Source organism: Narcine bancroftii, chromosome 8 (genome assembly GCF_036971445.1).
Source record: "Narcine bancroftii isolate sNarBan1 chromosome 8, sNarBan1.hap1, whole genome shotgun sequence".
In the NCBI taxonomy this organism is placed as follows: Eukaryota; Metazoa; Chordata; class Chondrichthyes; order Torpediniformes; family Narcinidae; genus Narcine; species Narcine bancroftii.
Window position 1 is genome coordinate 34,600,465 of NC_091476.1, and position 22,392 is coordinate 34,622,856.

At 41.7% G+C, this 22,392-nt stretch overlaps 1 protein-coding gene across 12 annotated transcripts in view; it reads left to right on the plus strand.

Moving 5' to 3' along the window:
- The window catches only part of diaph2 (diaphanous-related formin 2), a 569,879-nt gene that overhangs the window by 166,543 nt on the left and 380,944 nt on the right, over window positions 1–22,392 (plus strand). For all 12 annotated transcript variants that reach the window (XR_011343050.1, XR_011343048.1, XR_011343047.1 and 9 more), the window contains 2 exons: window positions 17,581–17,691; window positions 18,588–18,706. Coding sequence is in view for 3 of the 12 variants with exons in the window: in XM_069893430.1 (XP_069749531.1) it covers window positions 17,581–17,691; window positions 18,588–18,706 (230 nt within the window). In the remaining 9 variants the exon portion in view is untranslated. The remainder of the gene's footprint in view (window positions 1–17,580; window positions 17,692–18,587; window positions 18,707–22,392) is intronic.

Genomic DNA, 22,392 nt, shown 5'->3' on the forward strand with positions numbered 1-22,392 from the left:
ATAATTTCCATTTGGGTCTTATCCCTGCAATATCACCTAGTAAGAATAATTCTGGATTTTGCGGAAATTTAATTCCTATAATCTTCTAAGAAATTTCCTAGATTGACCCAAAAAAGACTCACTCCAGAACATGAATGTCAAAAATTTCCTATCTCTTCGCCACATCCAAAACATTGATCTGATGGGTCTGAATTTAATTTCTTTAATTACTGTGGTGTGAGATATAATTGATGCAAAAAATTGCATTGTACTAAACTATATTTTACATTTATTGTATTAGTCGTACTATCCCGACATAATTCAGACCATGTTTCCTCATCAATTCTTACATTTAAGTCTGATTCCCATCTCTGCCTGGACTGTATGTTGTGAACCCCTTGTTTTGGGGTTTGCATTTGAAATAAGAGATATATTGCTGAAGTAAATGTCTTTGCATTTCCCCTTCAAATCAGTCTCCACATCACTACTGTTTGGTTAAAAACATTGTTGGGCTCAATTTGTCCCTTAGGTACATTTTTATTTGAAAATAGCAGAAGATTGTCTTGTTAAGAATTCCATACTTATTTTTTAATTGTTCAAATGACATCAATTGTCCCCGCTCATAACAATCTTCAATATATCTGATTCCTTTACGACACCAAATTTCAAAAAAATTATTACCCATTGTACAAGATATAAGTCTGTTATGAGTCGGGTGAATTTTGGAAGATAGTGTTAACTATTTTAAAATAGAAACATAACATGAGCTTTGAAAAGGGGTTCTGACCCACAACCATAACAGTCCTTATCTGAGCTCCCTCCAGCTTCTCACTGTTTGCAGTTGATGAAGTACCATTTGGAATTCATAGATTGGAATGATGAAATTCTTTGACAATTTAATTTGTCACATCTCTCAGAAATTGGTCCATATCTGGAACGAGTTGCCAGAGGAAACTGCAGAAGCAAGCAGCACCTTGACATTGAAATGACATAGAGTCAGATTTACGGACAGGAAAGGCTTGGAAGCAGATGGACGATGTGTAGGCAAGTAGGATGAGCCCAGAATGCCAACATGGTATTTGATAAAAAAAAATTAGAGATATGGTAATAGGCCTGGCTGTCCCACAACTCCTGTGCCTCCCAAATACACCAGTTAAGCTGCAAACCCTGTACAGATCTGATAGGAACTGATTTAGTGTTGAATCTCTATCGGAGAAATACTTTGTTGAAAATTGAATCAAAAAATTCTGTAATTTGTGAAACTCAAGGCAGCTCTGTTGATATTGAATGTCATAGTTTCAAATCAGTAAATTAATGTAGAAGATTGCAAGTTGTTTATACTAAAATGGTTAAGAGCAAGCTGATTAAGTGTATAGTAATTGTAATTAATATAATAAACACAAAACATTTTATTATAGTGTCCCTTTTCCTTTAATTATCATTTTGTTTAGGAATAGGAACTAACTTTTTAATTTACACCAGCAATTTTTCAAGTGACCTCTGAACACAATTAATGTGCACCAAAATCTTTCACATTATTTTTGCCTGTGTACATTTTAATAAAACAATCAGGATTCACAGATGTTCAATTAAAGATTGTTCCATACAAACTGGAGATTTTTTTTGTCAGCATTTTCAAGTACTTGGTAAGATTGAAAATTACCACACCTGACATTGATTGGGCCATTGACGAACATCTTATTCATTATACATAAATGAAGTAAATGCCCAAGAGTGTATATTAAAATGCAAAGCTTAACTAAGTGTGGAAGCTTAAATAATTTTCAGTTGCTTTAGGCATGATTTAAGTTCAGCTGCATGAATCTTTCTTATGAGTCCAATTAGTTGCTGTTGTTCTTGGAGTATTATTTTTGGTATATCTCTGTGGAGCCAGTGAGAATAATTGTATCACTTTTCTACAAACATTTATTTGCACATCAAGTCCACTCATTCATTTGGTTAAATTTTCTCCTCTTAAGATATTTCAGTTCAATTCATTTACTTCAAGGAATATACCTGACATATATTTTATGCATTCTGCTTGTGGGCAGTTAAAACTTGGTGGAAAAAGTTTAGACAGTGATCTAGACAGGTGGAATGCAGACTTCATTATGAAGTCTTTTCTTCTATTTAGATTTGAGGAGAAATAACAAAACCTGTGACAATTTAAGAAGTACAGTCCTATAGTTCAGATAATTGCTGTTTTGTATTGATTAAGCCAAAAGATACAAAAAATGTCATTGGGACCATACCAGGGGTGGCCAAACCTTTTTGGTTGTGGGCCACATTCAGAAAAATATAAGGAGTAATGGACCAAACAATATTGAGCCCAGCAGTTTTCAACCAGTTTGGAGGTTTTAGATGCCTGAACCATTGAAAATTCATTTTCTATCAAAATAACTATAACAATGTTACTGAACAGTTGATCTGTTGACATTACAGTAGTTTATTGATGTGGTCACATATTACAGTGAGCATTTCTATATCTGCTACTCTTAAATTTAATTTAAATGAATACTTAAAACTCTTCAAAAATCTCATTCAAATAGCAGTGCAAAATAAAAGAAGCTGGACGCAAAATAAGAACAGGAGCAAAGATCAAGAAAGGGACAAGGCCGCCTCCAACCTTCCTCCACAACTCTCAGTGAATACAATTCATGACTCGAGTGACCACCTCAATGATTATAATGCAATATGTAAATTTGTAGATAGGCTATTAAAATTAACAGATTCCTTGCAAATCAAACAAACATACTTCCCCTTGACTTCTGTAAATGTTTTCATCAATGAGTGACATCGCAACGTCGGTGTAGTCATTCAAAATGTAGTGTTGAAACTAAAAAGTGCAATGTAGAGACAGTCAATTTATTGTTAGAGACTATGTTCTATTGTGCCATTTAAAAATGAGCAGTTGCCCACAGTTGGCTTGGAGGCTGTCTTTTGGCCACCCCTGAACCAGAGTGTTACTACATTTTGCTAAGTTTATGTAGACTGTTTTCAATACATGTCCATATGTAAGATATAAACAGTTTTTAAAAATATTTTCCAAATTGATTTCCAGCTATGTTCTTTTCTATCCAAATAACATAAAATATAGAAACATTACAAGTGTTGAAACACATTTTTCTTTATTGCTGATAAAGATATTGGGCCCTGAATATTGTTTTCCTTTTACTTGCTATGGATGCTGTGTGATCTGATGAGTTTCACCAGCAGATTAGTGCACTGCACTTGACCTCAGCATCTGCAGCTTCTCTTGTTAAACTAAAACGCTGAAGCCAGCATCCATAAATTAATCCTTTTACAAACAATTCTGCAAACTTTTGGAGTAATTTTTTGATATATTATCACTGTTTTATTGTTAGTATATTTATTGTGGCATTACTGTCAGACTTGGTGTTTAACTGCACTCTAGTGATTATATTTCTCATTATGGATATTAACACAGTCTGATTTGACTTCCAGAAGTAGTTGTGCTTCATAACTTTGGATCCAGTTGCTTTATTCTTTTGCCCTGCACTGGTCCAACCCAGATTCCCTAGTAAATGCATGCAACCTAATCCTTTATCTCTGGAACCATTGCAGTCAATAATTCCTGCACCCTTCACATTCTTGGTAAGAGCAGTGGCCAGCACAAGATGTAACGCTCAAATTGGGATTGAACAATATTTTCCAAACTTTATGAAAAACACGATGCTGGAGAAACTCAGCATGTCACACACTGTACCCTGAGCCCTTCAACAATGTCTGAGCCAATGTAGGCAGGTGCCTGAATTACATGGTGGGGAAGAGGAACACAGAACCACAGAGGTAACAGACAGATAAGGGAGGGCAGGGGAGAAAACGGGGAGGAGGAATTAGGTCTATGAATGGGGAAGGAAGTGGGCAGAGAGCTGGAGGACAGGAGACAGAGTGAAAGGATAAAATGGGGAGTGGTCTAACAGAAACCAGAGAAGTCTATGTTGATGCCATTTGGTTGTAGAATGCCCAGACAGAATATTAGGTGTTGCTCCCCCAATTTACAGGTGGCCCTGATTTGGCAATGCATGAGGCCATGGATATCTATGTTAGCACAGGAGTGCAGAAATGAAATGGTTGTCCACTGCAAGATTTCTGCCATTGAAGCAGACAGAACAAAGGTGGTAAAACAAAGCCATCTCTCAGTCTGTATCCAGTCTCTCTGATTGAGAGAAAGCTATCATGGGAGTACTGGATGCAGCAGACAACTCCTGGACATTCACTGATAAAATATTATTTCACTTGGAAGGATTGTTTGGGGCCCTGAATTTTGGTGAGGGAGGAGGTGAGGGTGCACGTGTGAAACTTCCTGCGGTCACAGGGTTTGGCACCAAGGGGACTATTAGTGGGAAAGGACGAGTGGATAAGAAGGGGTCCCTACTGAGGTGAAAGTGGGAGGGGGGGAAGGTTTGTAGAGGGTAATATGTGTCTGATAGTGGAATCCTGTTGTTGGTGACGGAAATTCCGGAGGATAATATGTTGGATGCAGAGGGTGGTCAGGTGGTATGTGAGATTGAGGAAACCTGTTCTTGTTGCATTCAGGGCAGAGGGGGCCAGGTCAATTATTCACGAAATGGAGAAGATGCAGGAAAGGGCTGAGTTACTGGTGATAAAGGGGAAGCCACGATCTTTGAAGAAGGAGGCCATTTTGGATGATCTGGAATGGAAGATGTCATCTTGTGAGGAGACTATGTGTGAAGTGGTGTAATAGAGGTAATTATGGGAGTTGGTGGGCTTGTAGAAAATGTCTTGGAGTTTGTCTCCTGAGAAGGAGATTGAAAAAGCAGAGAGTGTTGTTGGAGGTGGACCAAGTGAATTTGTGGTCAGGGTGAAAGTTAGCAGCAAAATGAACAAATTTGACAAGCATGAGGCAGCACCAATGAGGTCGTCAGTGTTGCAGAGGAGAGGATGAGGAGCCTGTGTAGGCTTCCAGCATGGATTATATGTGATGGTATGGTAGTCTGTGATATCATGTATGACAATAAATCTGAAATCTGCTTCACAAAGCAAGCAAAATGTCATGCATAGATGGGACTCATGTAGTTGCCTACTCCTTTGACTTGGAGAAAGTGGGATGAGTCAAATGAGAAATTCTTGAGGTGCAAGAACAAGTCTGCCTAATGGAGGAGGGTGCTGGTGGTGGTGGAGGAGGAGGACTGGTTCACTCTGTTGTTAAGAAAGAAACAAAGGGCTTTGAGACGTGTATGGGGGCAGAGGTGTAGAGAGTTTGCATATCTATAGTGAAAATGAGGGAGTCAAGTTCAGGGAATTGGAAGATCTTGAAGAAATGGACGATCATAGGAGAAAAATTGTAGACGAGGTAAGATGATACTAGTTAGGTGGAGTAGGAGCATGCGGAAACAATGGCCTAGCTGGACAATTAGGTTTGTGTATCTTGGTTAGGAGGTAGTATTGGGCAGAGCAGGGATGGAAAACCATGAGGTTAGAGGCCATGGGAGGGAGATGATCAGAAGTGATAAGACTACAGATGGTATGAGAGAAAGTGGGTTGATGTTCTTTGGTGGGGTCCTGATGAAGGGGTAAGTAAGTGATTGAGAGCTGACATCTGGCCTTGGCAAGGTAGAGGTCAGTGCACTAAACCACAACAGCACCGCCCTTGTCTGCGGGTTTAATAATGAGGTTAGGATTTCTCTAGAGAGAGTGGAGGGCAGAGTGTTTGGAGAAAGTGAGATTGGAATAAGAGAAGAGAATGGTGAAGTTGAAATGGTTGCTGTCTCAGCGACAATTGGAAATAGAAATGGCGGAGGAACTCAGCCGGTCTTTCACTGTCCATAGGAGATAAAAATATTTTGCCGATGTTTTGGGCCTGAGCCCTTCATCAAAGAGTAAGCAACAAAAAAAAAACAGGAAATCCCAGAATACAGACAGTTTTGGCTCGGAAAGAGGTCCAGACCAACAAAAGGGGTTCATTGGATATGATAAGGGGAGAGGTGAGAATTGATTGTTTTGTGAAAGGAAACAGGGAAAAGAGAGACAGAGAGAAAGTGGGAGAAGGTGAGGGGGAAAAAGTTGCGGGGAGGGCTTAACGAAAGCAGAGAAGTCGATTATTAATGCCATCTGATTGGAGGGTACCCAGTTGGAAGATGAGATGTTATTCTTCCAATTTGCTGGTAGTCTCAGTTTAGCAGTGAATGAGACCACGGAGAAACATGTTAGCAAGGGAATAGGATGGGGAATTGAAATGGGTGGCCATTGAGTGATCCACACTTTTGCAGTTTGGCCCCAAACAGGATGAGATGTTAAGGAGGAGAAAGAAGACTTAAGGTGGGAGAAGAAGACTTCAGTAGGGGGGGTGAAGAATTCTGCTGGAAGGTGGGCATGGAGACGGAGGCAATGAAAGAAGATTTTGGCATTGTGGCATGCACGGAACTCATTGAGGGGTTGGCAACAAGGGACGAAGGTGAGGACAGAGGGCTCTGTCTCTGAGAAAAGATCTGAGGAGAGTCGGGGAGGTGAGCTCTGAAAGCTGGGGGGGGTGGGGAAAAAAGGGGGAGCTCAAAGGAGTTGTTGGGGCTTTAGTAGGAAGAGGTGTAAGGGGCTAGGGAAGGGTGACATGAACCTGTGGGATCCAGCAGTAGTGTCATCTTTGTGAATGTTGAGGCTGGTGTGGCAACTGGTGAAGGTGTCGGCATGGATGTTGGAATAGGGATGGGCGGGACCAGGGTAGATATCTGCTTCGACGTGGGGCTCCAATTCATGGGTGACAGGGACCAGGATGAGTGGTTCACACAATGGGAGCAATGGCTTCTCGGCAGATGGCCAGCAACTCACGATCGAAAGCATTATACTTGCGCTCTGGTGTGCCAAAGAGTCAGCTAAAGAATGCCAGTGGTTTCCATTGTCCATTCACCTGCTTCTCCAGGACAGCGCCAATGGCTGTGGCAGAGGCATCGATGGAGAGCGCCGTATGCAGGTTGGTGCGTGTGCGTGGACGAGCAGGGTAGGCTTTGCAAGGGCATCTTTTGTGGCTTAGAATGTCCTGCCGGCCTCTGGAGTCCAGGCGAGTGTGTTGTATTTGGCTGCGATAAGGGCGAAGAGTGGCTGCATAATGTGTGCAGCGCCTGGAATGAAGCAATTATAGAAGTTGACCATACCCACGAACTCCTTAGCCCCTTGAGGTGTCCAGGTGTGGGAACTCCCTGACTGCAGCGACCTTCATAGTGGCAGTTGTAGCTGCTTCGACCGTGATGGTATGGCCCAGGAACTGTATGGACTCTTTCCCGAACTGGCATTTGGCTGGATTGATCGTTAGGCCAAAGTTGGCCAGTTGGGAGAAGAGGGTGCACAGGTGAGACTTGTGTTGTGCCCAGTCTCTGTTGTTGACAAGGATGTCATCCACGTAAATGAATACAAAATTCAATTCCCTGTCCACTGTGTCCACGAGGCTCTGGAAGGTCTGGATGGCATTCTTGAGCCCATTCGACATGCGTAGGAACTCGAATAAGCCGAAAGGGGTGATGATGGCCATTTTGGGTATGTCCTTGTGGTGGACCGGGATTTGGTGATACCCACTCACCAGGTCGACCTTGGAGAATACCCTCGCGCCATGCAGGTTGACCATAGTCCTGGATGTGAGGGATCGGGTAAAGGTCAGGTACTGTTGCATTGTTAAGCCGTCGATAATCTCCACAGGGGCGCCAGCCGCCAGAGGCTTTCGGGACCAGGTGGAGTGGTGAGGCCCAAAGACTGTCGGAGCATCGAATGATCCCCAGCTCCTGCAATTGCGAGAACTCTTCCTTCGCTATCTGGAGCTTGTCCGGTGGGATCCGGTGTGTCTTGGCATGGACCGGCAGGCCTTGGGTGGGGATATAATGAAACACCCCATGGTGTGGTGAGGCGGCGGAGAACTGCGGCTTGAGGAGGGACAGGATCTCGTCCAGGGTACGCTGAAACTTGTCCTTTGGCGTGCTTATCGTGGCCATCTGCGGCTGCTTTGTGCGGGAGGCGTTGAGGCAAACTGATTGGAAGATAGGTGCATCTACCAGTCGCCTACCTCGAATGTCGACCAGGAATCCGTGGGCGAGGAGGAAGTCGACACCCAGGATGGCAGTTGGAAGGGACGAAATGATGAACTTCCACGAGAATTTCCGCTGGGTGATCTGGAAGTGGACGGTCTTGTCTCCATACGTCTAGATCTCCATCGAATTAGCTGAATGGAGGGGAGGTCCTCAAGGCTGGTTCCGGGATTCGATGGCTGTGGCCAGGATGACGCTGATCTGGGGCCTGGTGTCGACGAGGAAGCGTTGACCGCTGACTGAATCCCGCAGGTAGTGAAGGCTGTGTTCTTGGCCAGCTGTCGCAGCCGTTAACAGCGGCCGGCCTGCTCGTTTCCCTGGAACGAGCAGGGCTGACGATGCTTCCGAGCGTTGGCTCCCCAGCGCTGGTGGAAGAAGCATAGGCCTGAAGTGGATGGCTTGCTTCTGGCTATGCTCTTTGAGGCCCCTGCAGGGGTCGGATGTTACACCACAGCGCTAGAGGAAGGCTTGGTGTGGTCATGCCCGTGACTCGTAACCTGCTGTACTGCTGAGCCCTCTGGGAATCGTTCGAGCCATAGCTGCTGAGCCTCTTGAGCGACCTTCCTAGGGTCGATGAATCTTTCCTGGGACAGTAACGGCCGGATGTCTTCAGGCAGATGGTCGAGGAATATGCGCTCGAAGAGTGGGCAGTTGGTGTGATCGCCCGTGAGCATGAGCATCTTGTCCATCAACTCAATTGGGGTTCTGTCCCTCAAGGCGTTGAGGCATAGCATCCGAGTGGCACGCTGGCACCTGGAGAGGCCAAGGCAACCGGTGAGCACCCACTTGATGGTCCCGTACTTATCTTTCGCAGATGGGTGCTGAACGAGGTGCAGCACTCGTTTGGCGGTGGCCTGGTCCAGGGCGGTGACCACATGGTAAAACTTGATCGAATCCGATGAAATCTGGCAGAGGTGAAACTGAGCCTCTGCGTGGCTGAACCAGGTCTTAGGCTCATGAACCCAGAAGTCAGGAAGCTTGATGGCTATAGCGTTGATCGAAGGGTCGTTCATGTCGGGTTCAAAGAACCTTTTGGGGTCATCAATTGTAGTGGCAGCTACACTGCTAACTGAAGGATTGCACAACCAGACGGGTTGAGTTCAATGAGCAAAACTGATTTATTGCAGGTTGCCTGGCTGGTCTTATACTCCCAGCCCGGACCTGGCTGAGAATTGTGCTGGGGGCCCCCAATGTCACCAGGGCGTCACATTGGTCGCCAAGCGCGGGCTTCTGAGCCCGGTGCCGAGGTTGGCAGGAAACCCCTGATGGCGCTATTTTGGCCGGCTGCCCCGCCGCGTGCATGACAAGTGGGGTCGGTTTGCCTGCCTAATGGCGTACCGCCACAAATGAATGTATCCAGAACTCCGGCCTGCAGGTGGCCTGGCTGAAGTGAGAGCTTGTGAAAAAGGTATTGGGAGTACCGATCAGTGGGTGGTCGGGACCAGGACTAGAGTTCGTGATGGAGACTTCAGCACATGGGTGGCTGGAGCCAAGGAGGAAAGCCGTGTTGAAGATCACAGAGGATGCAGTCTCCAGGGAAGTGAGCTTCCACTCCTTAATGGTCAACGGGTGTGAAGAACGTGGATGAAAGAGTGGCTCTGGCGGATTATAAAGGTGCAGGAGAGGTTTGTGTTAGTCTGTGGCAAGTTCGATTTGAAGGTATGGTAGCGAAAGTGCAAGTGTCCACTGATATCTTCACATGGAGGCATGGGAGATCCCTAGACTTTGGCAAGAGAAGCAGAGGGAGCAACAGTCAATGCAGTGCAGGCACTTGAGATTCTTGTAGGGGTCAAACTGGGAGGCCTGGAACCTGAGCTGGAAGCCACGAAGCACAAGATTGGTGTGTATGGGTCCAACCTTCATCATTAGCACTCTCTAAAGTTGATACATCATTTTGTGAAGTCCAGGATACTCAGTGCTTCATTAACCATTTTCTTAACCAGCTTAGCTGCCTTCAGAGTGTATGCACAGCTTTTTTCCATTCCACAAATTGAATTAAATTTGAAACTTTGTCCTCTTCAATAGTATCACGACACTCATGATTTGACATACTCCTGAGCTTCGTATAATCTGTAAATTTTGAAGTTCATCTTAAGCAACAATCTCCAAAGGACAGCTGTCCCAGTGCTGACCTATACCAGATAGCTGTTTACCAAAATTCTCTGCTTTCTCACCCTTTGCCATTGCTGGTTCTCTTCCGTCTATTTGATTCATACCTGAAACAACATTCTTTAGAAAAGATCATGAACATTGATGGGAAAATTGGTTTTCTCAGACTTGTTGCATGTTACTAAACAGAAAATGGTCAACACATAAAGAATATCTGCAGAGAGAGAGAGAGTTAATGGGCTGGATGCAACCTGAAATCTATTAGCCAATCACTATTTTATTACAGCTGCAGCAGGATAATTGGCAAGCTTGGTGAACTTCTGACTGTCAATCATTGGTGAGTGTTCGAAGTAACGTGATCAGGCATATTACGCTGATAATTTCAGCAGTAAGGCGTCCTGTAATTTCCCCTGTGGGATAAGTCAATATTACATGACACTCAGTCTTGCTTTAAAGTGGAACCAATACCCTGTGGTCATCAGTGCAATCCGAGAAGCAATGGATGGGACCAGAGAGGATTTTTATTTTGACCATGAAAACCCTAGCTTTTCTCGCTGAGGGAGATAAACTGATACTTTTGAGTGATTTCAACGTGATTGCCAGAAAAAAATAAACATGGGAAGGAGTGCTTGGCAAGGAAGGTGCTGGAAAATCTAATTCCAGTGTTTTCTTTCTGATGAAAGGCTTGGAACATGACTGTCATAACTCTGCTCATCAGAGTGACGGGTGCCAGCATCTGTTTGATTTTATTCTTACTGTGCAGGAGTCAGTCAGCAAGAATATCTCCACTCCTGTGCAATAGGATCCTGGGTTTCCTCATCTCCAGTCCCCAATCAGTGTAGATTGGCAAGAACATCTACATGAACATCATTACTGGAGCACCACAGGAGTTCATAATTAACTCCCTGCTCTACTCACATTACACCTTCGACTATGTGGCTTGGTGCAACAGCATCAGCAGTTACAGATTTGCTGACAATATCACAGTTGCGGGTTGTATAAAAAGTGGCGATGATTTAAAAACGTGGCTGAATGGTGGACCAACAACTGCCTATCACTCAATGTCACCCAAACCAAGGTGCTGATCATAGATTTGAGGAAGGGAAAACCAGAGATGCATGATCCAGTGATCACTGGGGGAATCAGAGGTAGCAAATTTAAATTTTTGGAGTCACTATCTCGGAGCATCTTGCCTGGACACATCATGCTAATGTCACTGTGAAGAAAGCATGTCAGTGCCTCCACTTTCTCAGAAGTTTGCAGAGGTTCGGCATGACAGTGTAAACCCTGACAAACTTGTTTAGAAAAGGGAAGTGTGCCACGTCACAGTCTGGTAATGGTCATCTTTAAGCAAGGATGTTCATGGGTTGTAAGCAGTTCAGATTAATACCAGAGAAGGCAAGTTGGGTTTTTATCTGCTGGAGATGCAAAGAGTGAGAGGGCACTTGATTGAAACTAACAGTAACTTGAGTGGTCTTAACAAAGTGGAGATGGACAATTGTGAGCTTGGCGTGAGTTCACTGTTTAAAAAAAAGGGAAAACCCATAAGACAGAGATGAGGCTATTTTTTTTTCTCACATTGTTTGGAACTTTTCCTCAAAGGGTGTTTTAAGCAGAGTTTTTGAATATATGCAGAAGTACATAGATTCTTCAAAAGTGCAAGGTTATCATGGACGGATTGGAATGTTGCAGGTAGATCAGTCATGATCTTATGTCATGGAAAGCTGAGTGGTGCATTCCTGCTTCTTTTTTGTTTGGAGACCTGGACTATCCAGAGCAAGTGTCTCTCCATGTTGCATAGATACCACCAATGATGTCTGAAAAATTTTCCAAATCCACTGGTCAGAGAAATGTATCAGGCACCATCCCTGGTCATACAATTGCTCCAATAGGTGTGCTAACACTCAGCTGATTCCAGTGAGTGGGATGTATTCTTGGCATGCTGAGTACAAGTCTTTTAAAAAAAAACAATCTGCACTGAGCACTGTCATACCAAGTAAATACCAGGAAAGAAGAAAGACCAAGGATGCTGTGAAAGTTTCTTTGGAAAATAAAATAACTTCCTTTTGACTGGCGAGAATCTTTGAGGCCAATCAAATGGAAGAAAAACACTATTTGATATTGCCAGTTTTGAATTTCCTTGATAACATGGAAGTTCAGAAAATACTACAGAAAGAGTGCATCATTTCTGATTCTATCCACCTGCCTGCTCTGTCAGTCATCATTCATCCCATCTCTGGCAGAGTCCATGAACCCTATATCAGCCCTTTCAGCACCTGAAGTAACACACCACCCTCCAGAAAGGCGGAAGAGAGAACACTGAGCACGGCCCACTATTGCTAACTTCTGGTTTTATCAAGATATTTTGTTTTGTTAATTGAATAAATATCAATAAAAATATTTTTAAAAAGAATAAATATGTATAATTATGTTTGTGCTATTGTATTTCTACATATGGTCATTATTGTAACTTTTTACTAGTTCTGTAGTGTAGCACATATAATTGTATTCATATTTTTATAAATAAATATAAATAAAGATACTTAAAAATATATATTTTTCAATGTAAAGAGAATCATATTTCTATTCCTTGGATCCCAAATCACTTGCCTCATTTTAAGAGAAAAAAAAATCAATATTTGATTAGAAGTTGGGTGAAGGCTGCTTCTGCTCATTTCTTTATTTCATGCACTTTACAGCAGGGAAGCAATGTTTGGATGATTTATTGTGTATTTTTCAATGAAAAGGTTAACCAGCAGTCCACTTTCAACTAAAGTGTTGAGCAGTTTTGTTTCCAATAAGAACAGCCAATATGTCAAAGTAACCTTTTCATCGACACTTCCTTTTTATCAAATGTGAAGCAACCTCTCTTTGGCTCGAATGAATTTTATTTCTGGTAACATAAAGGAGTGGCTCTTTCAAACTGTTTGGTCAAAGTTCAGATTTATTGTCAGACTACATACATGCCATCACGTACAAGCCTGAGATTCTTTTTGTGCAAGCCAAGTAGAATTTCTAATTAACAGTATCTGCATACTGTACTTAAAGGAAGAGAGAGAGCTGGAGACAAATGTGCAAATGCTGAAGTATAAATGTGCAGTCATAAATAATAAGCAAAGTACAAGTCCTGAAATGAGTCTCTGAATGTCTGTTGTTCATCAGTCTAATAGTTCATGGGTAACACTTGAACCTGGAGGTACAAGTCCTGTGGCACCTGCACCTCCTTTCTGACAGCAGGCAGCGAGAACAGAACATGTCCTGAGTGGTGTGGATTGTTGATAATTGGTGCTGTTTTTGTTGGCAAAGTTCCATGTAGATGCTCTTGATTGTGGGGAGAGCTTTGACTGTGATGTACAGGGCTCAGTCCATTACCTTTTGCAGGATTTTTTATTCAGAGGTATTAATGCAATGCAGCTGCTCAGAACAGATCCCGCTACACATCTGTTGAAGTTTGCCAGGGTTTGCGATGATATTCTGAACCTCCCGCAAACTCCAGAAGAAATAGAGGCGCTGATGTGCTTTTTTCAAAATGGTAATAATATGATGGCCACAGGACAAGTCCTTTGAAATAAGACTACCAGGAATTTAAAGTTGCTCACTCTGTCCACTTCTGATTCCCCCCAATGATTGCACAATTGTATACCTCTGGATTTCTGTTCTTCAGGGCTACAATGGCATAGAGTGAGAGATTGTTATGACATCATTCAGCAAAGTTTTCAGTCTCCTTCCTGTATGCTGACTCATTGCCCTTTTTGTAGAGCCTACCACAATGCTATCGTCTGGTGGAGGTGTGGTATTGAATCATTGTAAAGCGAGTAATGTAGGGAGATTAAGTACATTATCCTCAAAACCCGTAACGTCAGGCAAATATGTCTGCCTTCCTGTGAAAAACGAAGAAAGATAAAAGAAATTAAAGGACCAACAGCCACTATCATATTTCTGACCGTGAACAAATCAACCAACGTGGTAAACTAAGTTTTACTGTTAACTAGGGAGTCTGAAAACTATAACACTCAACTCTTCCCCCATTTCTGAGGGGCCACTGATCTTAAACATTGACTGGTTTTGTTTCCCAGAGTTATTGTTTGAAGGGCGAGTTCTTCCGCAATTGATATTTTTGTCAAGGTACGTGGTTCAAACCTTCCCGAACTGTCTCCTGCAGCCTGTGCATGTTCCACGAGTGCAAGTTGCTCACAGCCTCTGTGGGTGTCTTGGCTCTTAAGCCCCTTGTTGACTCACTATCATGGTCACTGTCCTGTGCTTCTCCTCAACATAGGGCATTCTCCCCATTTCCAGTGCCTTGCTCCCCAGAGTCTACAGCCCCATGTTGCTGCTTTTGTGCACAGCTGCCACCATCTTGGATACAGACCCGTGGTGGCCGTGTTTTAGTTTAAGACATTGTTGGCTCCTCTTACAATCTGTTTAATCCCTGTGCCAAGCCGTCGGCCTTGAGTTCGGGTGGTGAAACCCTTCAGAGCAACATTGTGTCTCCATCATGCTCCGCTCTCCCAGGTCCGCACCAGCGGCAGTGTTGCCTTGACAGCAGCTCCAGCAGTGCTGTGTCTTTGCTCTCTGCTCTCGCGGACCTGCACCTGCAGCAATGCTGCCATTGCAGCAGCTCTGGAAACACTCTGTTGTCTGGCTCTAATTCTGTCCTCATGAAACATTAAATCATGTTGACAGATGCTGTGCTGATTTTTTGAATTTTCCTTTTTGAATTGCATGTTTTCAAAGCAGCATCGTGTGGGTTACTGCTTTGCTTCAAGATGGTAGCACAGAGAACAAAGAGACCAATTGCCAAAAGTTATTTTAACCTTGATATTGGTTATCTAATTGGAGGTGGTGTTAGATTTATTCATTAACATTCACTGCAAAATGAACTATTGGTTGTGTAAGTAATAACTATTCATTTTTTTGTTCGATCTTCCAAAGTTGGGAAGGTCCCATTTCTGTACTGAGTTAGGTGCTCAATACTGTAGTTCGGATAGCTACTGTCAGTGCTTCTCAGTATGTGATGGAGGAAAAAATAATTGCAAACAATGCTCAGCAATTGCAAATGACAAGTTGAGTGCAGAACCTAGCTCAGATATGAACCTCCATCATGGAACAGGTTGCTGAAGTTCAACAGTCTTGTTCAGATTGCCAGTGGCTCACGATCCATGTTGAACTAAACTATTGTATAATTCTGTTCCTTATGATAGAAAATAAAATCAAAAAAAATGTATGAAATTTTTCTACATTTGGTCATTTTGCAATTAAATGTAAACTGTTGTTTTTGACTTCTGTTTTGCTAAATAATATTAATTGTGAAATAATGAATGTTAATTTTAATATTTTCCAGAAATAAAATTCACCATGTACTAACCTTTTTCAAGAAAATGTAGTTTTTAGTTCCTTCCATAGAAGCTTAAATATCAGGAACAATGCAGTAGCCTCCATGAAAAGGTCAGAATAATTTTTCCTCCAAATTACACTGAGGTAATGACTGAAAAAATTTGCTTCATCAGAACTGAATCTTTTATTTTGTCAACCTTTTATTTCACTGAATAAGTTTTCAGTGATACCTCATGAGATATTGGGCTTGCATTGATCAACAACAAGAGTGCAGATATAATTTTTATTTTGGCACTTTTATTATAACCAGACAATTACCCAAAATGAGGCTCAATTTTAGAAATGAAAAACAAAAGCTATATACAAACTGATATTCTACACCTTACACATGATAGATATCCCTCCATTCCCTTCACATTCATATGTCTGTCTTGAAGATATTACTTTTCATTGTTTTAATTTTCTGAGACTACAAGTGCTTTTTATACAGTCTCTGCATGGGAAGTGATCGATGCATATTGTCCAGAAAGACTTGGCATTTGGTAGATATAAACCTTTCTGTTAAACAATCTAATATTGAGTTGCCACCAGTGTCACAGGCCTTGTGTTAATTGGAGTGAAATATTTCTCGTGAAATGGAAAATCTGAAAATAATTCATTGTGGTGTACATCAGAATGAGGCTGTGAAAAGTCACGTTGTACGTCTTTTGCAATTATTCCTTAGGAAACTGCTGTCCTCCCTTCAAAACTCACTGGGGATAATTTTGTGTTTCTGTTAGAAACCTATTCAGGTTCTGTAAGAGCTCAATGCTTGATATGTCCTTCTGTATTTGGTGGAACTTAGTGTTGAGTAAGATATGAATCTATATCTGTTTCTTAATTGGGGAATTTATCCTCACTATTGTTTGGACTTCGATAGTATCGAACTAAAATAGAATGAATTCTAAGTGGTGATTTGGGGAAGCAAAGTTTTCTAAATAGAAAATTTTACTGCCTGGAGTTTCAAAGAGTGAGGGAAGATTTAATAGATGTATTCAAAATTATGAGGGCTATGCATCAATAGGGTAAATGCAAACAGGCTTTTTACACTGAGGTTGGGTGAGACAAGAACTGGAGGATATGGGTGAGGAGCAAAAGGTGAAATGTTTAAGCGAAATATGATGTGGAACTGTGGAACAAGCTGCCAGCGGATGTGCTGGATATGGGTTTGATTTTGGCATTTAAGAAAAGAATGGATAATTAGATGGCTAGGAGGAGTATTGAAGGCAATGGTTCAGGTGCAGGTCGATGGGACCAAGTGGAATCAAGAGTTTGGCACAGACTTGATGGGCTGAAGGGCTGCTTTTGTGTTCTAGTGTTCTGTTTTTCTAACAGAGGATATAATGAAATACCTTACTAATATTATGAACAGCAGGGAGGAAATAACCTTTAACAAATCTGGTGAGATATTTGTTTCTGAAGGACCATACAGAATTATAATCTTGCCTTTCACTTGATTGATGTTGGTTCTGGATTATTAAGAGTATTCCCTTGTATATCTATCTATGAACATCACTCACCCTTTTAATAGTTTCCAACTTGTAATTTGAAGATATGCTTGTCGATTACAATTCAAACGCAAGCAATATTATATCGAATTAGCTTTTAGCACTCATGCTCACTTGCTGTGTAACTAATTAGTGCTCATTTGCATCTATGCCATTAATTATTTGCATTCTCTTTGGGTTGTGCATATCCATTGAAGTTCACTGCAGTGATATTTATAGCATTGCCCTTCATTTATCCTTTTTGTATTTTTTTCAATGGAGCTTTTGAATTCAGATAATTATTTGCCATATTGAGATTCCGACCCATGGCATAAATATAATTTTATCACAGATGTTTTATCAGTGGCGTGCTAGAATCAGCATTATGCATCTTTTTTTTTAACTATTTAGTTATTCAAGTGTGACCAAATGAACATGAAATTAACTGCTGGGCTGAACATGGAAATGTGTCTGATATTGCCATATCTTGTTTAAGTTCACTTGGTGTGGCTGAGAGAATTTGAAGGATTGTTACTTGAATTAGCTGAACTAATATTGCACATCTGTCTTTTTTTTAGGTCGCCTGCATGCAGTTAATTAATGCTCTTGTCACGTCACCAGATGATTTGGATTTCAGGATACACTTGAGAAATGAATTCTTGCGTTGTGGATTGAAAAAGATACTACCTGTAAGAAGAATTAAGAATCTATTCTGTCTAAACATTAGAAGACTGTAGAATCACGAAGTATTAATTTTTTTAAGAAATTTGAACAAATCAACATAGGAGCAAATGTACTGAAAATATTTGAATGGCTAATACTGAGGCCACATGGCTAAAATATGGCTTCTGCTAATTATAAATTAGAATAGTTTTTTTCTCTGGCTTCATCTTGGAAGGTCAGGCTAAATTTTTAGGGCACTAATAAATGACAAAATTGTAAACCAAATTTATTCCTGAACCATTGCAAACATTTTCACGGAATAATGCATGAAAAAGTTGCATTGTTCAAGTTGGACAGAAGGCTTCATATATTTTAATGATTTTGATAAAATAGATGCAGTCTCACAAAAAAAGCATTTATAAGAGTCTATTAGTATCATTAACTGCGAAGACTGAGGTAAAATTGAATAAAGTTGTCAACAACAGAACTGAATTTGATATTGGCAGGCTCGACTATTCATGACGCTTGTGTGTTTCCTTTCCAGTGAGCTATTTGCTTTCTGAACAATTGGTGTGATACTGCAATGAAGGGTAGCTTTGCCATGTTTTTTTTTCATTACTTAATTGACAGTGGCATTTTTCCATGAATATTGTCTGGGTAATTTATTTTACCTGAACTTTTAATGGAAGTGTATTGTAACTTGGTTTCAACTTGAAGTTCATTTTCTCTCTTTATTCAGATAATAACAATGCAGGGACATAATAAAGCTTGCCAAAATGATAGTTGAAATGTGGAGCACTGTGAACATAAACCTGATTGTTAAATTGATTTTTTTGTGCAATAACATGCTTCAAAGCTTTTTTCTCTCCCCGAAGAATCACAAAATGTTCATAGGTTTAAATTGTGACTTTGGATTTATCAGGTATTGAAAGAGAAAGAAAATGAAGAATTAGATATTCAACTGAAAGTGTTTGACGAAAACAAAGAAGAAGACTTCATTGAAGTTTCACATCGACTGGAAGACATCAGATCTGAGATGGAATATCCTTATCATATTGTCTCCCTTTTGTGCTTTCTTTATGCTGAATTTCTTTTTTAGTGTCAACAAATTATAATGGAAAAACAGTGTTACCTTCAAGTCATGAGAGTCCCTGTCGCTCATTGGAAGTTCACAAAATGTGAATGTTTTGTGATTAGGCAGATTTGCCTGTGAGAGAGGCATGTTTGCATTTTTGATTGACAGTTTATACTTGTGTCATCGTCAAATTTGGGGGAGTCTACTTTTACACGGGTCATACTTTTGACTGTGGTTAGTACCTGCGTCTTTCAGGGCATTGGGAGCTCAGATGGCTGGGACCAGGTGGTGAGTAGGATGGGTGGCGGTCAGGGCGAGGATCCACGGTCAGGGCATTGGGAGCTCTGGTGGGCAGGTGGCCGGAGCTAGGATCTGCAGTCTGGGTGTCAGGAGCTCTGGTGTTCAGGTGGTCAGGGCATTGAGAGCTTGGATGGGTGGGTTCCCTCTAAGCTCTGCGTGGGTGAGCACGCACACATTTTACAACCAGCGCACAAAAGAAACTAATGTGTGCTCAAAACATGATTTATCTAAAATAATGTAGCAATTGATAATTATTCTTAATGAAAATAATCTCTTAGTGAACTGTTTCTGTTAACTAGTTAGTTGGATTGTCAAATACCGCATTTGCTCATCACTAATTTATGTCACCTCATCTTTTCTATTGCACTTTGGCTGCAGCCAAGTTTGGCAGACACTGGCCATATCGTAAAGTTTATGAAGATCTGTTACTGAGTTGTTATTGAAAAATTTTTTTTTTACTCTATCAAATTCCAAAAAGCGAAGCGTGTGAAGTGCAAAAGAACTGCCGTGAGAGTAGGCTGGGCCAAAACTATCTTGAAACAATGTCAAATTTACATGTACACAAGCGTTCAGTGCACACATACTTTTGTCACAGGAAAAAGAAATTGCACAACATAAGATTTTTGTGCACACTGACGACTAAAAATTAGAGGGAACATTGGTGGGCAGCCGGGGCTAAAAACATGGGTTCGACTATTACGTGGTATTGATGATTATACAAGTATATACAGTATTTTGACGAATATACTTGTCATCCCTATCATCTGATATACTATAGATCTCAGTTTGTGTTTGTCTAATAGTAGATTCCACTTAACGAACAAAGCTGTTCATCATATATTCCTTAAAGTCATTGTGCTTTCCTACATGATCCACTGATACAGTCTGTGCTTTTTTTGTATTAAATGATGTGGGCAGGAAATGTTTTATTAGTGGTGGGTAATGTCTTTTGATCATTTACTTTTAGTTGCACCGTTGAATATGATTGAGTGCTGCAGGAAATGAGTGCCGTTGTATTACTGGTTAAAATGGTGTAACTATTTGGTTAAAAATTGGGGGGATAAATCATTTACAGTATAATTCGCTGGATCAGGTGACATTTAGTTAAGATGAGACCCTAATTTCCGGCTGAATTTCATATCAGTGGTATAAGATGACCCCAATTAAAAAAGAAATCAAATTGTTATCATGGTGTCATTAGCAAAATGAAGAAAATATGAAGCAAGTTTTAAGTTAAAAGTCTCTCGTGCAATGGATGGTACAGAGAATGATTTATCGTGGGACACTAATGACGAAGCCAAGCCGGCTCACCAGGTTCAGACTGGGACCCATATGATGACGTATAAACATTGAGACTTTGGATGTGCTGGCCAGCTCTTTACTTCAGATGATGAAGCTTGTGATCTTCAAGGATTTTAAATGTGTTTGATTTTTATTTTTACTTTACATTTCTTTTATTGGTTTAATATACTGGTAGCTTAAAATTTTTATATAGGGTAGGGTCTGGGTGGTTTATGGAACCAGTCAAGTGATATTTTGAGTAGAATTTTAAGGTTATTGTTTTAGTATGTGGCCTATAGGACCAACAAGGTCGGGTCAGATACAGCAATGAGCTCTCTGAACCCTTCTCCATTAACAATGGCGTGAAGCAAGGCTGTGTTCTCGCACCAACCCTCTTTTCAATCTTCTTCAGCATGATGCTGAACCAGGCCATGAAAGACCCCAACAATGAAGACGCTGTTTACATCCGGTACCGCACAGATGGCAGTCTCTTCAATCTGAGGCGCCTGCAAGCTCACACCAAGACACAAGAGAAACTTGTCCGTGAACTACTCTTTGCAGACGATGCCGCTTTAGTTGCCCATTCAGAGCCAGCTCTTCAGCGCTTGACGTCCTGCTTTGCGGAAACTGCCAAAATGTTTGGCCTGGAAGTCAGCCTGAAGAAAACTGAGGTCCTCCATCAGCCAGCTCCCCACCATGATTACCAGCCCCCCCACATCTCCATCGGGCACACAAAACTCAAAACGGTCAACCAGTTTACCTATCTCGGCTGCACCATTTCATCAGATGCAAGGATCGACAATGAGATAGACAACAGACTCGCCAAGGCAAATAGCGCCTTTGGAAGACTACACAAAAGAGTCTGGAAAAACAACCAACTGAAAAACCTCACAAAGATAAGCGTATACAGAGCCGTTGTCATACCCACACTCCTGTTCGGCTCCGAATCATGGGTCCTCTACCGGCACCACCTACGGCTCCTAGAACGCTTCCACCAGTGTTGTCTCCGCTCCATCCTCAACATCCATTGGAGCGCTTACATCCCTAACGTCGAAGTACTCGAGATGGCAGAGGTCGACAGCATCGAGTCCACGCTGCTGAAGATCCAGCTGCGATGGATGGGTCACGTCTCCAGAATGGAGGACCATCGCCTTCCCAAGATCGTGTTATATGGCGAGCTCTCCACTGGCCACCGTGACAGAGGTGCACCAAAGAAAAGGTACAAGGACTGCCTAAAGAAATCTCTTGGTGCCTGCCACATTGACCACCGCCAGTGGGCTGATAACGCCTCAAACCGTGCATCTTGGCGCCTCACAGTTTGGCGGGCAGCAACCTCCTTTGAAGAAGACCGCAGAGCCCACCTCACTGACAAAAGGCTAAGGAGGAAAAACCCAACACCCAACCCCAACCAACCAATTTTCCCCTGCAACCGCTGCAATCGTGTCTGCCTGTCCCGCATCGGACTTGTCAGCCACAAACGAGACTGCAGCTGACGTGGACTTTTTACCCCCTCCATAAATCTTCGTCCGCGAAGTCAAGCCAAAAGAATAGGACAACCGGTTTTTTTAGGTGTTTTTTTTGGATGCTTTCACTGTCGTCTTATCCACCAAAATAAAGTTTCCATTAAATTGAACCTTGGAAGTGGAGCAGAAGATGGCAACAGATTTTATGTTATCAATGAGGGATGAATTTCAAGGCATCTGCTCCTATGGCCTTTTCATTCCAGTCTTTTTCCTATTGTGAATATTTCCAACAATCTTGTTATTCAATTACAATTAGTTTTCTGTTTTAAAAAAAAGAGTAAGCTCAGTCGGTATAACCTAATTAAATGAAATAATTTGTCTTCATGAAGATTGTTTCAGTGCTTTATTCTCACTGTAAGTCGAGTAAAACTTTGCAAGTTGGCTGTTAGGAGTAATAACATTTAAATTGGCATGAATTACGAATGGTAAAAAAAAATAGAATATTTAGGAGGAGTTAAGAGAGCTAAAAACACCATGAAGTTTAAAAATAATATTCCAAATCTGGCTACCTGGCCAGCCGAAAGCATGGAGGGCCATCAGTAAAAGAT